Source organism: Tympanuchus pallidicinctus, unplaced genomic scaffold, assembly GCF_026119805.1.
Source record: "Tympanuchus pallidicinctus isolate F22 unplaced genomic scaffold, pur_lepc_1.0 scaffold172, whole genome shotgun sequence".
Taxonomy (NCBI): domain Eukaryota; kingdom Metazoa; phylum Chordata; class Aves; order Galliformes; family Phasianidae; genus Tympanuchus; species Tympanuchus pallidicinctus.
In genome coordinates this window covers 1-15,526 of record NW_026294693.1, presented here as the reverse complement: position 1 = coordinate 15,526, position 15,526 = coordinate 1, and the positions used below count along the sequence as shown (strand labels likewise).

Genomic DNA, 15,526 nt, shown 5'->3' with positions numbered 1-15,526 from the left:
GAAGCGGCCAGAGCAAAACATACCCCCACAATCCGGTTTGCAGCCCAACTCACGGAACAACGGGGCACCGCGACCCTCGGGGTCGATGGCGGGGGTCTCCGTGTAACCAAAGCGCTCCGTGCCGGCCCCGCTGTGGGGCTGCGGGCTCCATCCCTGCAGGGAAGCCCCGGCCGTGGCGCACGCCTGGCGCCGGCGCGGCCGCCCTTATCTCGCCGGGAAGTCGGGAGCAGGAAGCGCGGCCCCGCTCGGGATAAGGGTCCCGTTTACATGATGGCTTTGTTATGGCACGAGTTCCCACCCTCACGTTGTGCCCGCGGGGGGGTCGAGGTTCGTTGCTGAGATGGCTTGGGGGGCAGCTGGGAGCCCTGATTTGGAGGGTTCGGGTCACCCCTGCAGCCCGCTCAGCGTTAGGAGTGGGGGCTTTGTGGGACACCCCGCCGCCCCCCTTTCCCATGGGGTTGGGTTATGCGTCGTTACGCCGCGCTGCTCGCTGCCCCCTCGCTGCCCCCCAGCACGGGGTCACCGTGCCAACATCTGCAACGCTGTGGGCATCCCCTGCCCCACAGCCCACGCAGCCGCCCCGCTGTCGCCGCGTCCTGACCCCATCCGCGCCGCAACCCGAGGTCCGGACACACGAATCAATGAATTCCCCAAACGGGGAGGTCCGGGGGAGGGGAGAATCCCGGCACAGGAAAAAGCTCTGAACTGGGCGAGCCGCGGGCAGAGCGGTCCGGGCCGCCCCACAGCGCGGCCCTACGCGCGACCCCATCTCCTGGCACACAGCTCCGCCGCCCACCGTGAGTCTGACCCCATCCCCGGGACCCCTCGCAGGGGTCGTGGCGCGGGGATGCGTGGCACGGGGATATGTGGCACGGGGACGGGGACGCTGCTCTGCACAGGGCTTCTATTGGGGGGCAGAACGCGACTTAGGGGGATGGCGACGGATGGGGCGGCTCCACGGGGATGCGGCGTCGCCCCGGTGGCGGCAGGGGGGGACACGGTGCGATGCTTCTTAGCGCATCGAGTGACACCCGCGTCCCCATCCCCAGCTCTGCCCTTCTGCCCCATGTTCCGTTCTCGCCGCGCCGCGCTGCTGAGGCGGCTGTGGCGACAGCGCTGCCCGACCCCCGGCCCCGAGGAGGGTCCCGGTGCCCTGAAACCCGCGGCGCACGCCCTGTTCAAGAAGCTGAAGGACGAGGAGCTGGAGCTGCTGCTGCAGGCGGTGGAGAGCCGCGGTGCCTGGGAGTCCGGCTGCGTCTGGGTGCCGCGGGGGGCCAAGCAGGCGCTGCCCCCCCAGGTGCTGCTGTGCCGCCTGTTCCGCTGGCCCGACCTGCGGCAGCCCCATGAGCTCAAGCATCTCTGCTACTGCCAGAGCGCGGGGGGCCGGGGCGGCTGCGGGGATGCGGCCGCGCTCTGCTGCAACCCCCATCACTTCAGCCGTCTGGCTGCGCCCGGTGAGTGCCCCCCCCCCCCCGGCCCTCCTTGCCATCTGGGGAGTCCCCAGAGGCCGATTCCCAGGGTCCCTGCAGCTCCTGGGGTCCCTCCAGCCCCTGGTCCTTGTGGTCCCTCCAACTCCTTGTCCCTGGGGTCCCTGCAACCCCTTGGGGTCCCCATAGCCCCTCGTCCTCGTGGTCCCTTCAACCCCTGGTCCCTGTGGTCCCTCCAACTCCTGGTCCCTGGGGTCCCTGTAACCCCTTGGGGTCCCCATAGCCCCTCCTCCTCATGGTCCCTTCAACCCCTTCAACCCCTGGTCCCAGTGGTCCCTCTCAAGCCCTTGATGTCTGGGGTCTCTGTAACCCCTTGGGGTCCCTCCAGCCCCTGGTCCTTGTGGTCCCTCCAACTCCTGGTCCCTGGGATCCCTGCAGCCCCTGGGGTCCCTTCAACTCCTGATCCTTGCGACCCCTCCAGCCCCTGGTCCCTGGGGTCCCTTTGGCATCCGGTGGGAATGGGATCAGAGTATGGGGTGACATTTAGAAAAGTGGGACGTGCTCAACTCCTCACTGCTTCCCATCCCCATTCCAGAGACCCCTCCACCCCCCTACTCGAAGTCCATCAGCCCCTCCTGGCCAGCTGAGCCCAAGTCCCCCCAGCTCCTGGACTTCAGCTGCAACCACGCGGAGCGGCGCGGTAAGGGCCGAAAACGCGGTACCCAAAAAGAAAACCAGGCGCAGGACTGGGAGCCGACGTGGGATGAGGGCTTCTACTGGGAGGATCCACCCCCCCCAAACACCCCCCCCCTTTACCCCAGCACTCAGCTCTCCTGTTATTTTTGGCTGCTCCGGACTCCCCGCCGGAGGAAGCGCTGCCCACGGGGCCGCACACAATGTGCCTTGACGCACGCGGCGCGGCTCCAGCCTGGCTGCAAGCCACAAAGCCGAAGGGCTCCACCTTCTCATCCACCAGGGACCCCCCCCCCCCAACCTTGGCACACAACGTGGCCCCCAGGGGGCTGCCCTGGGCCTACGTGCCGACGCTCAGCAGCTCACTGATTCCTGCTATCGCCGTATCCTGGCTGCAAGGCCATGGGGCGCTCCGTGTGTCACCCATGGGCACCAATCCCCCGTGTGCCGTCAGCCCAGTGCGTCCCTTGGGACCACCGTATGCAGAGGGTTGGGGGTAGGCTGTGTAGCCACGCAGCACCGTGCTGATCTGCCATTCAGAGGGAATGAAAGGTGGGCCTGGGGGAGCCTGATGAGGTTCAACGCAGCAAAGTGCGAGGTTTGGCACTCGGGCTGCAGGAATGCCAGGCATTGATGCAGACTGGAAGGAGCAGCCGCTGAGAGCAGCCCTGCACTGAAGGAACCGGGGGGTGAAAAGCTGAACCAGCAGGGTGCGATTGCGGCTGGGAAAGCAAACGGGATCCTGGGCGCCATCAGCAGAGGGGGGGCAGCAGGGACAGGGAGGCGATCGTCCCTCTGGGCTCTGTTCTCTGAGGCCCCGTCTGCAGCACCGCGTCCAGGGCTGGGGGTTCCCAGACAAGACAGGGAGCTGTGGGAGAGGAGCCAGAGGAGCCGCAGGGCTGAGCAGGGGCTGCAGCAGCTCCCTGCAAAGCCAGGCTGAGGGAGCTGGGCTCGTTCAGCACGGAGAAGAGGAGCCGGGGCTGAGCTGAGTGCAGCCTGCAGGGAGCCTGCAGCCAGGAGGGGAGGCAGCTCTTGGGCAGGGGAGATGAGAGCAGGGAACGGCTGGAAGCGGAGGGAGGGCAGCTGGAGGCTGGGGGTCAGGGAAGTTGTGTGCTGGGAGAGCGGTGAGGGGCTGAAGAGCTGCCCAGAGAGGCTGCGATGCCCCGTCCATCGCTGGAGGGCTTGGAGGCCAGGCTGGATGGGGCCCTGGGCAGCCTGGGCTGCTGTGAGACGTGGGCAGGTCGGGGGCTTTGCAGGCGCTGTGGGGTCGCAGCTTTGGGACCCCTGAGGTCCCTTCAATCCAGGCCAAGCCGTGACTCTGTGATTCTGTCCCAACAGACACCAGCATCTCTCGGAGCGCGGCACGGGACGGCTGCTGGTGCAAACTGGCGTACTGGGAGCACCGGACACGCGTGGGTCGCCTCTACGCCGTGCACGAAGCGTCGGTGAACGTCTTCAGCGAGCTGCCGCGGGGCAGCGGGTTCTGCCTGGGCCAACTGCCCGCCGTGCACCGCAGCCGCGCCGTGCGCAGCGCCAGGGGGAAGATTGGGAGGGGGCTGCTGCTGAGCCGGGAGCTGAGCGCCGTCTGGGCGTACAACCGAAGCGAGCATCCCATCTTTGTCAGCTCGCCCACCCTGGGCCCGCCTGGAGCCCACGGGCTCGCCGTGCTCAAAGTGCTGCCAGGGTATTCGGCGAAGGTGTTCGACTACGAGAGGGCGGGGGGGATGGGGGCCGGGGGGTGGCGGAATGGGGATGGGCCTTGCGACCCCCATAGTGTCCGGATCAGCTTTGGGAAGGGCTGGGGGCCGTGCTACTCGAGGCAGTTCATCACCTCGTGCCCTTGCTGGCTGGAGGTGCTGCTGGCACAGCCCTGCTGAGAGGCCGTTGGGGTGGCACGGCCCCCATCTATGGGCCCCTGCGTTCCCACGGGACCCCCAACCCCCCTTCCCAAAGCCCGGGTGTGGGGCTGGGGCAGGGCGTTATTTAATCTCTCTTTGGTTATTATGATTTCCGTGGTTACGTTGCATGTTTAATTTATGTTATTTGTGTAAAAGGGTGAAAAGGAGGAAGTTGAAGTTGAGGAGGGTGGGAGTGCAGGGAATGCGAGGGTCTATAGGGGGCAGCTCCTGAGCAGGGGGTGAGCGGGGGGGTGGGATGGGCACAGCTGGAACGAAGGGGGTGAGCACAGCTGGAATAGGGCTGAGCAGAGCAGGAATCGGAGGTGAGCACGGCTGGAATGAGGGGTGAGCAGAGGTGGAATGAGGTGGGCACAACCGGAATGAGGAAGGAAAGCTGAGGAATGGAGGAAATCACAGCTGGAATGGGGAACTGATGGAGTGAGGGGTGAGAACAGCTGGAATGAGGGGTGAGCACAGCTGGAATGAGGGGTGAGCACAGCTGGAATGGGGAATTGATTGAATGAGGGGTGAGAACGGCTGGAATGAGGGGTGAGCACAGGTGGAATGGGGAACTGATGGAGTGAGGGGTGAGCACAGCTGGAATAGGGGGTGAGCACAGCTGGAATAGGGGGTGAGCACAGGTGGAATGGGGAACTGATGGAGTGAGGGGTGAGCACAGCTGGAATAGGGGGTGAGCACAGCTGGAATGAGGTGGGAACGGCTGGAATGGGGAATTGATGGAAGGTGGGATGAGAACAGCTGGAATGGGGGCGGGCACAGCTGGAACGAGAGGTAAGTACAGCTGGAGGAGGGGGCAGAAACGCACATCCGAGGCGGTGCAGGTGAGCACAGCTGGAATACGGGGCGGGGGGGGGAGGTGAACACAGCCGGAATCCAGGCAGGTGAGCGCAGCGGGACCGTAGGAAGATGAGCACATCTGGGGCAGCCCCCCCTCGCCCTTCCCTCCCCCCCCCCCCCCCAACCTCCGTCTCTCCGCACCCGATCTGCATCCGTTATTTATAACTCCAATAAACGGTGGCACCGGCAACCAAAACGCTCCGCGTCCCGCCGCGTTCCGCCGCCCACCCCCCCCTCACCCCCCCCGGGGGCCGCCCCGGTGCCGTCACCCGGGGGCTCCGTTGCGCTCCGGGGACCGGCAGTGCCCTCTGCAGGCGGCCGGGCCGGGCCGAGATGACCGCCCGGTCCTTCCTGCCACGCCGCCGGCCCGGCACAGAAGGGGCCTGGCGGCTCCGCGGCCCCCACCCGTTCCCGGTGCTACGAGGTGAGCGCGGTCCGCGCCGTCGGGGCTGCGGGAGGGAACGGTGCGGCGGAGCGAGAACGCGGGGCACCGAAATAACGCAGCGGTTTAAAAATAGCGGCGGGGCCGTACGGGGCGGGGGCTGCGGCCTCGGGGCCCGGGAGGGAGGTGCGGGGTTGCGGGAAGAACCGGGGGGAACGGGGGTGGGGGGGAGGGTGATGGGGTTGCGGAAGTGAGGACGGAAAGCTTTTGCCTCCGGTTGGAAGCGGTGGGGCTGCGGTGGGACCCCGTGCGGGATGAGGGAGGAGTGCGGGGGGGGGGGTTGGGGGGGCTGCGCCACGGGGGCACCGGAAGGCGGCGGGGCCGTGGGAGGACGGTTTCGGGTTGGGGGGTTTCGGTGGCAGCGGAGGGGAGGGGATTTTTGGCGGATTTCCCCCCTCAGAAGCCTCCGCTTCTGCGGGAACCCCGAGCGGGTTCCGAACCTCCGGGATGGGTCCGAACCTCCGGGATGGGTCCGGCAGTGCGGTTGGGGACGGACGGACGGACAGACGGACAGGTGACAGCAGGGTTAGAGCCGGGTGGAGGTGAGGCAGGTGAATGGACGGAACGATGGACGGACGGAACGATGGACGGACACGAACGGAGATGCAGCCTCTGCGCATCGCTTTGCGCTCGGGAAAAGCAAAAGGGAACGGCCGCAGGTGCCCGGTACCGGCGGTAGAGGAGGGGATGAACGAACCGGGAGCGAGCACCGGGGCACCGGAGGAACCGGGAGAGGCGGGGACCGGCCCGGAGCGGAGCCCCCCGCCCTCCTCGCTGACATAACGTCTGCGGGGCGGTGTTTGCATTGGCAGCGCACGGCGGCGGCTCACACTTTCCACCCGCTCCGGGCAGCGGCCGCGCCGGGCTCTGAGTCAGGAGCGCTCCGGGGGGGTCGGGGTGAGGCGAGGTGAGCGCGGGGCCGGGCCGCCCTCTGCCGTTCCCCCGGGGCCCGGAGGCGGCCGAACGGGTCGGAACGGGACCCCCGGCCGGCACCTGGCGGAGAGGGGGGGCTCCGCCCGCACCGTTCACCGGCACTGCAGGGCCGGGAGGGGCTCCGCGCCCGGTGCCCGCTTCTCAGCGCCAGTCGGTGCACGGCGCCCGGTTTCCCGTTCTCCGGTGCCCGTTTCTTCACCCCCGTTCCCAGTTCTCCATCCCGACGCTCGGTTATCCGTCCCCCGCTTTTTCCTTTCCCAACCCCCCGCTTTTCCGTTCTCCGTTCCGACGCCCCGTTCTCTACTCCCGGCGCTCCCGTTCCCCACTCTCCGTTTTCCCGTTTTCCATCCCGGTGCCCTCTTCCCCGTTCTCCCCCCTCCCCCCCGCAGCCGGCACCGAGCGGGGCGGGCCCGGAGCTCCGCGGCCGCAGCGGGCGGAGCGCTCAGCGCCTGGCACCGGGCGCGGCACCGGGCGCGGCACCGCCGGACCGGGCTCCCCCCAGCGGGGGGCGGCTCCGGTGTGAGCGCGCTCCCTCCCCGCCGCCCCCCCCGGGCGCTCTGACTCAGCTCTTCCTCCCCCCGCTCCCCACGGCCGGGCCCCACCGCTCCGCTCCCCGCCGGCCCCGAGGGGGGGGGTTGGGGGTGGCTATGGGGGGGGGGGGGGGGGGGGGCACGCCGCCGCCCTCCCCCGAGGGAAGGAGGGGACGGCACGGGGGGTGACGGACAACCCCCTCCGCCAATAGGAGGCGGGGGATGCGGAGCGCTGCCCAATGGGCGCGGAGGGGGCGGGCGCTTCCTGGAGGCGGCGGAGGGGGGGGGCCGGGCGGGGCGGCGGTGCAGGTGGAGGCGGAGGCGGGGCTGCGGCCCCGGGACCGGCGCTGGGCGGGGCGGGGCGCGCAGGTGAGCGCGGAGCGCGCAGGTGGAGAGCGGAGGAGGCGCGGAGCGGGCGGGGGGAACGCGGGGCCCGGCGGACCGACGGTTCTGTCTGTACGGAGGGAGCGACGGACGCACCGCTACCGGCCCGGTGCCCGCAGCCCGGCTCCGGTGAGTCGCGTCGTTCCGATGCTCTGCGGCGGGGCCGGTGCCGCTCGGTGCGCTCGCTCCCGGATTTGGCTCCGGGGCGGTGCGCCCGTTCCGTGCTCTGTTCCCGGTGCGGTTCCTCGTGCGGTTCCCTATGGCTCCGTTCGTTCCGCGCACCGGGAGCGGCGGGGACGGGAACTGCCGGCAGACGCGGACACGTCGGCGGGCGCGGTGCCAGGAGGGGGGGGGGGTGGGGGCTGCGCGCACCGCTCGGGACTCGGGGAGCGATCCCGGGGCTGCGGCGGTGGAGAACCGGGCACCGGGACGCGTCCCCTCCTTTCGCCCTGACCCTGCTGGCGCTGCCGCTCCGGAGCTCCCGGCCCACGCGTGGCACCGTCCCGCGGATCGGCGGCGGCTGAGCCCCTCGGGGGCTCACCCCCCCCCCGCTCCCTGTCCCCGTTGGTGTCCCTGCATCCCCGCGTCCTTCTGCGTAAGGCCTGCCGGGGACCTGCCCTGCCCCGGTGAGCTCGCGGTTGGGAATGACACCCGATGGTAAAAGCGGGGCCGCGGTGCTGTTTCACCCAATTCCGGGCAGCCAGGGGGTGCCCGTGGTGTTCGCCCTGCCCCCCCCCCCACCCTTTGGGCACCCTGAGCTCTGTGGACTCTGCCCCGCACCCGGCTCCGTGCTCCCCCCGGGCCGCTGCCCCCGCTGCTGTTTGTCCGGGGCGGGGTGCGGTGTTTACCCTCACGCCAGACAACGGCCGTTGTCTTGGGCTACGGCTGCCCTCGATCGGGGGGCTGCTGCGTTTTTTGGGTCCCCTCCTGGCCTCGAGCTCTGGGTGCTGCCTTTGGGTTCGGTGCCTTCGGGGTGTCTCACCGTGCCTCAGTTTCCCCGAGCAGAGTCAGGTCCGTGGCTTTCTGGGCGCTGTTCTCACATGGTGGGGAGGAGGAGGGGGGTCCTCACGGTTTGGAGTCCCCCGGTGCCTGCTGAGGGGTTGTGGTAGCGCTGGGTGTGGAGAGAGGGGAACTTCAGCTTGGAGAAGGGGAAGCTGTGGGGCAGCGGGACTGCGATGTGTGGGGGCTCTGCAGAGAGAACGGGCAGCTCCTGGCCTGGGGGGTGGAAAGGGGGGGGGGGGGGGCGGAGCGGGTTTTTAACCTGGCTGCTGCCACGCTGAGGCCTGGGGAGGTGATCACCGGGCTGGGGGCGTGGAGAACGGCATCCCAGGGGGGCTGTGAGGGCTTTGCAGGGCTGACCCCCCCCCCCCCCCCCTTACTTTACAGACAGCAGCGCTGAGCCCGAAGCTGCGGCCGCAGCTCTGCCAGCTGCTGCCATGCACCCTCGGTGCACACGTGGCACACGAAGGCCCCGAGCGCGCACACGCGGGGGGGGGGGGGGGGTTGGTGGTGGTGTATGGGGGGGGAAGGCGGTGGGCGCAGCCCCGCAGCCCGCAGGCCCTGAAGGGTGGGTGGGTGTCCTGAGACGGAGCAGGAACTTCTCCTTCGGGGCGGCGGTGGATGATGAAACCACGCAGAAATCTCTCCTGGCAGCTCTGGTTGCTGGCGGGAGCCCCCGGGAGCGCTCGCACTCCCCCAGTGCCGGGGCCTTTCCATAGAAACCCCCCCCCCCCAATCGCCAGTGGAACGCTAAGGGGGAGCGAGGCTGCCGTCCCCACGCGCCTCCCGTGTCCCTGGGGCAGAGCTGCATCCCCGCGTTGAGCTGCGTGTCCACACCCCGCCGAGCCCCGGGGCGACCGAGGACGGAGCGAGGGGCCGGGCTGAGACCCGTCCGACTCGCTTCGTGCCAGGGAGGTGACGCCGGGGGGGGGTGGGGGGGTGGCAAAGGCGGCCGTGCCTGTCCCCAGCTGTGCCCGGTGACCTTCAGCGCACCGAGGGCCCGGTGGCACAACGCCGTCAGCCCTCCGGTGCCGTAGGGAGCCGCCGGGTCCCGGTGTCCCCGAGGAGCCACCAGCGTGACGGGTTGGGGCCGTGGGCGGGAGGTGGTGGCGGCGGTGGTGGTGGGGGGGGGGGGGGACTGAGCCGTGGCGAGGGAAAATGAAAGCAGGTGATGCGGAAGGAGAAGTAGGTCAGAGCGCTGGCCTCTCCCGGCAGGCTCAGCTGTGCGCGCTCCGCGCTGCCCCGGCCGTCCCCGCTGCGTCCCCATGGGCAGCGGCTGCAGGCGGCGGTGAGTTGGGGGGGGGGGGGGGGTCCGGGGGCTGCGCTCCGGGTGCCGGCCGACCTCGGGGCTACGGGATGGCACGGAGCAGCGCGGGGATGCGAGCGTTCCGTGCCGTCCCCCGGTGCTCTCTCCCCGTGCCCGGTCCTTGCGGCGATGCCGCGGTGAGGATGGGTGCGGGGATGCTGTGCGCTATGGGATGGGGAAAGGAAGGGGGGAGGGGGGGGGATTCCCGGCACGGGGGGCTCGGTGGGGACGTCCCCGGTTTGGGGACATCGTGGGGACTGCCCCGCGTGCCGTGGCTTGGCTGCGTGTCCCGCTCTGTGCTGCGGGATGCGTCGCTTGGGGGTGGAGGTCTCAGTGCTGTGCGGATCGGGGGGGGGGGGGGGTACAGCCGTGCTAAGTGGGCTCGGGGGGGATTAGAGCCGCCTGCCCCCCTCCCTCCCGGCCCGGATCAGCTGTGGGCAGCGGGGAGCTGGAGGCAGCTGCGTGGGGGCGGAAGCTAGGCTATTTCGGGGGGTGTAAAGGGGGGGGGGGGGGGCTGCGGGCTGGCACTGTCCTTGCTGGGTGACCCCACGGGATGGAGCATCAGGGTCTGTCCTGTGCCAGCAGTTCTGGGTGCTCAAGGTGCCACCAGGATGGGGGGGGGGGGGCAACGGCATCCATCCATACTCCCCCCCCCCCAGGGCTGTGTGGTGGGACCTGGAGCTTTGACTGCTTCCCCCCCCCCCCCCGGGGGTCTCTGTCTGTGCGCCGTGGGGTGGTGAGAGCAGAGCTGCCCCGTTTGGATCCCACTGCCCACGGGATCCATGGGGCAGAGGCAGGAGCACGGCGCTCTGCGGTGCCCCCCCTCCCACCATCCCGGCTACAGGAGATCAATTTGGAGCTCTGCTCCTCCCCTCGGCTCCTCCCTGCCCTACGCCCGCACCTCGGGGTGGGTTTCACCCCCGCTGGGACGGTCGGACCCCGCGGTTGCTGTTGACCGTTTCCTTCCTGTTCCCCCTCAGTTTTAGCAACCCCTTCCTTCCCTGTTCCTCCCTCCTGCCTCCACGCAGCTCCGTGTCCGGGTGCAGCCGGGGACAACGCAGCGTCCAACCTCGTCTGCCCCATCCCCGCCCCAGGGGGGCACCGGGGTTCAGCAGCTCCAGCAGTGGGGGCTCGTGGTGGGGAGCTCCGCACGCCTTCCACCCCGGTGCTGCTGGGTTGGGGGACATCAGGACCCCAATGGTGGCCGTGGTTCGGTGCCGGTGCTGCCCTGTGTGCCCATAGCTGGGATGCTTTTAGGCCCTGCCCTGTTCTGGTGCTGTGGTTCGGTGCCGGTGCTGCCCTGTGTGCCCATAGCTGGGATGCTTTTAGGCCCTGCTCCGTTCTGGTGCTGTGGTTCGGTGCCGGTGCTGCCCTGTGTGCCCATAGCCGGGATGCTTTTAGGCCCTGCTCCGTTCTGGTGCTGTGGTTCGGTGCCGGTGCTGCCCTGTGCCCATAGCTGGGATGCTTTTAGGCCCTGCTCCGTTCTGGTGCTGTGGTTCGGTGCCGGTGCTGCCCTGTGCCCATAGCTGGGATGCTTTTAGGCCCTGCTCCGTTCTGGTGCTGTGGTTCGGTGCCGGTGCTGCCCTGTGCCCATAGCTGGGATGCTTTTAGGCCCTGCCCCGTTCTGGTGCTGTGGTTCGGTGCCGGTGCTGCCCTGTGTGCCCATAGCTGGGATGCTTTTAGGCCCTGCCCGGTTCTGGTGCTGTGGTTCGGTGCCGGTGCTGCCCTGTGTGCCCATAGCTGGGATGCTTTTAGGCCCTGCCCGGTTCTGGTGCTGTGGTTCGGTGCCGGTGCTGCCCTGTGTGCCCATAGCTGGGATGCTTTTAGGCCCTGCCCCGTTCTGGTGCTGTGGTTCGGTGCTGGTGCTGCCCTGTGTGCCCATAGCTGGGATGCTTTTAGGCCCTGCTCTGTTCTGGTGCTGTGGTTCGGTGCCGGTGCTGCCCTGTGCCCGGTGCCGGGATGCTTTTAGGCCCTGCCCTGTTCTGTCTCCATGCATCCCAAATGGAGCCGGATGAGGACGGAGCGCGGCTCTCTCGCAGCCCACCTTAGAGATCCCCCTCCCCTCCCCCCCCACCAAAGCTGGGTGCTGCCCCCCCCCCTCTGCTGCCGCCACCGGGGACGGTTGCAACACCCCCAAGGGTGGGGGGGCCGCTGTGAGTCACCCCCAATGGGGCCCGGCCACCAACCCTGAGTCAGGGCTGCGTGCCCATGGCAGCCCCTCCCTGCCCGCCTCGCCCACCTTATCTGCCGCCCTTAGCACCTGGCACACCTGGGCCAGGGGGGGCTGGCGCCGTTCCCCTCCTTTATGGGGAGCAAAGGGCAGCGTTGGCAGGCAGGTGCCACGCTCCCTCCCTCCCTCCCTCGCGGGGTTCTCGGTGTGGGTCCTTGCGCCCCCCTCTGGGGTCCTTGCGCCCCCCTTTGGGGTCCATTGCGCCCACCTCTGGGTCTTTGTGCCCCCCTCTGGGTCCTTGTGGCCACTTTCAGGGTCCTTGCGCCCCCCTTTGGGGTCCTTGCGCCCCCCTCTGGGGTCCTTGTGCCCCCCTCTGGGGTCCTTGTGCCCCCCTTTGGGGTCCCTGCGCCCACCTCTGGGGTCCTTGCGCCCACCTCTGGGTCCTTGTGGCCACTTTCAGGGTCCTTGCGCTTCCCTCTGGGGTCCTTGCGCCCCCCTTTGGGGTCCTTGCGCCCACCTCTGGGTCCTTGTGGCCACTTTCAGGGTCCTTGCGCCCCCCTTTGGGGTCCTTGTGCCCCCCTTTGGGGTCCTTGTGCCCCCCTCTGGGGTCCTTGCGCCCACCTCTGGGTCCTTGCGCCCACTTTCAGGGTCCTTGCGCCCCCCTTTGGGGTCCTTGCGCCCCCCTTTGGGGTCCTTGCGCCCCCCTTTGGGGTCCTTGCGCCCACCTCTGGGTCCTTGCGCCCACCTCTGGGTCCTTGTGCCCACTTTCAGGGTCCTTGCGCCCCCCTTTGGGGTCCTTGCGCCCCCCTCTGGGGTCCTTGCGCCCCCCTTTGGGTCCTTGCGCCCCCCTCTGGGTCCTTGCGCCCCCCTTTGGGGTCCTTGCGCCCACCTCTGGGTCCTTGTGGCCACCTTCAGGGTCCTTGCGCCCCCCCTCTGGGGTCCTTGTGCTGCCCTTCGGGGTCCTTGCGCCCCCCTTCGGGGTCCTTGCGCCCCCCTTCGGGGTCCTTGCGCCCCCCTTTGGGTCCTTGCGCCCCCCTTTGGGATCCTTGCGCCCCCCTCTGGGGTTCTTTCCCCCCCCCCACTGGGGTCCTTGCGCCCCCCTTTGGGGTCCTTGCGCCCCCCTCTGGGGTCCTTGTGCCCCCCTCTGGGGTCCTTGTGCCCCCCTCTGGGGTCCTTGCGCCCCCCTTTGGGGTCCTTGCGCCCAACTCTGCGTCCTTGCGCCCCCCTTTGGGGTCCTTGCGCCCACCTCTGGGGTCCTTGTGCCCACTTTCAGGGTCCTTGCGCCCCCCTCTGGGGTCCTTGCGCCCACTTTCAGGGTCCTTGCGCCCACTTTCAGGGTCCTTGCGCCCACTTTCAGGGTCCTTGCGCCCCCCTTTGGGGTCCTTGCGCCCCCCTTTGGGGTCCTTGCGCCCCCCTTTGGGGTCCTTGCGCCCAACTCTGCGTCCTTGCGCCCCCCTTTGGGGTCCTTGCGCCCACCTCTGGGTCCTTGTGGCCACTTTCAGGGTCCTTGCGCCCCCCTTTGGGGTCCTTGCGCCCCCCTGTGGGGTCCTTGCGCCCCCCTGTGGGGTCCTTGCGCCCCCCTTTGGGGTCCTTGCGCCCACCTCTGGGTCCTTGTGGCCACTTTCAGGGTCCTTGCGCCCCCCTTTGGGGTCCTTGCGCCCCCCTCTGGGGTCCTTGCGCCCCCCTCTGGGGTCCATTGCGCCCCCCTTTGAGGTCCTTGCGCCCCCCTGTGGGGTCCTTGCGCCCCCCTGTGGGGTCCTTGCACCCCCCTCTGGGGTCCCTGCGCCCCCCTTTGGGGTCCCTGCGCCCCCCTTTGGGGTCCTTGCGCCCCCCTTTGGGTCCTTGCGCCCCCCTCTGGGGTCCTTGCGCCCCCCTCTGGGGTCCTTGTGCCCCCCTCTGGGGTCCTTGTGCCCCCCTTTGGGGTCCCTGCGCCCACCTCTGGGGTCCTTGCGCCCACCTCTGGGTCCTTGTGGCCACTTTCAGGGTCCTTGCGCTTCCCTCTGGGGTCCTTGCGCCCCCCTTTGGGGTCCTTGCGCCCACCTCTGGGTCCTTGTGGCCACTTTCAGGGTCCTTGCGCCCCCCTTTGGGGTCCTTGTGCCCCCCTTTGGGGTCCTTGTGCCCCCCTCTGGGGTCCTTGCGCCCCCCTCTGGGGTCCTTGCGCCCACTTTCAGGGTCCTTGTGCCCCCCTTTGGGGTCCTTGCGCCCCCCTGTGGGGTCCTTGCGCCCCCCTCTGGGGTCCTTGCGCTCCCCCTCTGGGGTCCTTGCGCTCCCCTTTGGGTCCTTGCGCTCCCCTTTGGGTCCTTGCGCCCCCCTGTGGGGTCCTTGCGCCCCCCTGTGGGGTCCTTGCGCCCCCCTGTGGGGTCCTTGCGCCCACCTCTGGGTCCTTGCGCCCCCCTCTGGGGTCCTTGCGCCCTCCTTTGGGGTCCTTGCGCCCACCTCTGGGTCCTTGTGGCCACTTTCAGGGTCCTTGCGCCCCCCTCTGGGGTCCTTGCGCCCCCCTCTGGGGTCCTTGCGCCCTCCTTTGGGGTCCTTGCGCCCACCTCTGGGTCCTTGTGGCCACTTTCAGGGTCCTTGCGCCCCCCTCTGGGGTCCTTGCGCCCCCCTCTGGGGTCCTTGCGCTCCCCTCTGGGGTCCTTGCGCTCCCCTTTGGGTCCTTGCGCTCCCCTTTGGGGTCCTTGCGCCCCCCTCTGGGGTTCTTTCCCCCCCCCACTGGGGTCCTTGCGCCCCCCTTTGGGGTCCTTGCGCCCACCTCTGGGTCCTTGCGCCCACCTCTGGGTCCTTGTGCCCACTTTCAGGGTCCTTGCGCCCCCCTTTGGGGTCCTTGCGCCCCCCTTTGGTGTCCTTGCGCCCCCCTTTGGTGTCCTTGCGCCCCCCTCTGGGTCCTTGCGCCCCCCTTTGGGGTCCTTGCGCCCACCTCTGGGGTCCTTGCGCCCACTTTCAGGGTCCTTGCGCCCCCCTCTGGGGTCCTTGCGCCCCCCTCTGGGTCCATTGCGCCCCCCTTTGGGTCCTTGCGCCCCCCTTTGGGTCCTTGCGCCCCCCTTTGGGTCCTTGCGCCCCCCTTTGGGGTCCTTGCGCCCCCCTTTGGGTTCTTGTGCCCCCCTTTGGGTTCTTGTGCCCCCCTTTGGGTTCTTGTGCCCCCCTTTGGGTCCTTGCGCCCCCCTTTGGGTCCTTGCGCCCCCCTTTGGGGTCCTTGTGCCCCCCTTTGGGGTCCTTGCGCCCACCTTCAGGGTCCTTGCGCCCACCTTCAGGGTCCTTGCGCCCCCCTCTGGGGTCCTTGCGCCCCCCTCTGGGTCCTTGCGCCCACTTTCAGGGTCCTTGCGCCCCCCTCTGGGGTCCTTGCGCCCCCCTCTGGGGTCCTTGTGCCCCCCTTTGGGGTCCTTGTGCCCCCCTTTGGGGTCCTTGCGCCCCCCTTTGGGGTCCTTGCGCCCCCCTCTGGGGTCCTTGCGCCCCCCTTTGGGATCCTTGTGCTCCCCTTTGGGGTCCTTGCGCCCCCCTCTGGGGTCCTGGCAGCCCGGAGCATCACGGTGCACCATGAATTGCCATCGCTGAGCCATGGTGGCCCCCGAGATGCCATGGGGTGGCCGCTGCCCCTCCGCGCGCCCTCCCTTGGGGCTGAGCTCTTGCACAACGCACAGCAGCGCCTTTCAAACGTTGCTGGAGTCCCGTCCCCCCCCCCCCCCCCAACCCCATGCTTCCCCCCCCAAGCAGCTGCGGCCCTCTTCCCCTTTCTGCCTCCTGCTGCCCTCCTCCTCGTGGCTGGCACGGCTGTGGGTGGGATCTGGGGGGGGTTATGGGGGGGGGGGGGGGGGGGGGGTTGGAGGCCCGCTGTGGCCCCATGGCGCTGCCCATCCGGGCGCTGTGTTGGTGTGGGCGGGTGCTGGGGTGT

The 15,526-nt window shown here is 69.4% G+C and overlaps 2 protein-coding genes across 11 annotated transcripts; one reads left to right on the top strand and one right to left on the bottom strand.

Annotated features, from left to right (window-relative positions):
• Positions 1–325: 325 nt before the first annotated feature.
• LOC128078806 (mothers against decapentaplegic homolog 6-like) lies at positions 326–4,883 on the top strand. 10 transcript variants are annotated; one of them, XM_052679381.1, is made up of 6 exons: positions 326–797; positions 1,050–1,454; positions 2,023–2,127; positions 3,459–4,373; positions 4,638–4,659; positions 4,871–4,883. In XM_052679381.1, exons 1-4 carry the CDS (start codon positions 341–343, stop codon positions 3,995–3,997), a joined length of 1,506 nt encoding a protein of 501 aa, XP_052535341.1. In that variant the 5' UTR covers positions 326–340; the 3' UTR covers positions 3,998–4,373; positions 4,638–4,659; positions 4,871–4,883. The 10 variants fall into 10 exon arrangements, with proteins under 10 accessions (XP_052535341.1, XP_052535338.1, XP_052535339.1 ...); XM_052679378.1 differs by lacking the exon at positions 4,871–4,883 and adding an exon at positions 4,698–4,864; XM_052679379.1 differs by lacking the exon at positions 4,871–4,883 and adding an exon at positions 4,720–4,864 and having other exon boundaries at positions 4,616–4,659.
• Positions 4,884–12,551: 7,668 nt separating this feature from the next.
• On the bottom strand, positions 12,552–15,194 carry LOC128078802 (basic salivary proline-rich protein 2-like). The gene is made up of 4 exons (XM_052679356.1): positions 14,862–15,194; positions 13,681–13,911; positions 12,887–13,157; positions 12,552–12,655 (listed from the first exon to the last, which is right to left on the bottom strand). Exons 1-4 carry the CDS (start codon positions 15,192–15,194, stop codon positions 12,552–12,554), a joined length of 939 nt encoding a protein of 312 aa, XP_052535316.1.
• Positions 15,195–15,526: the final 332 nt, after the last annotated feature.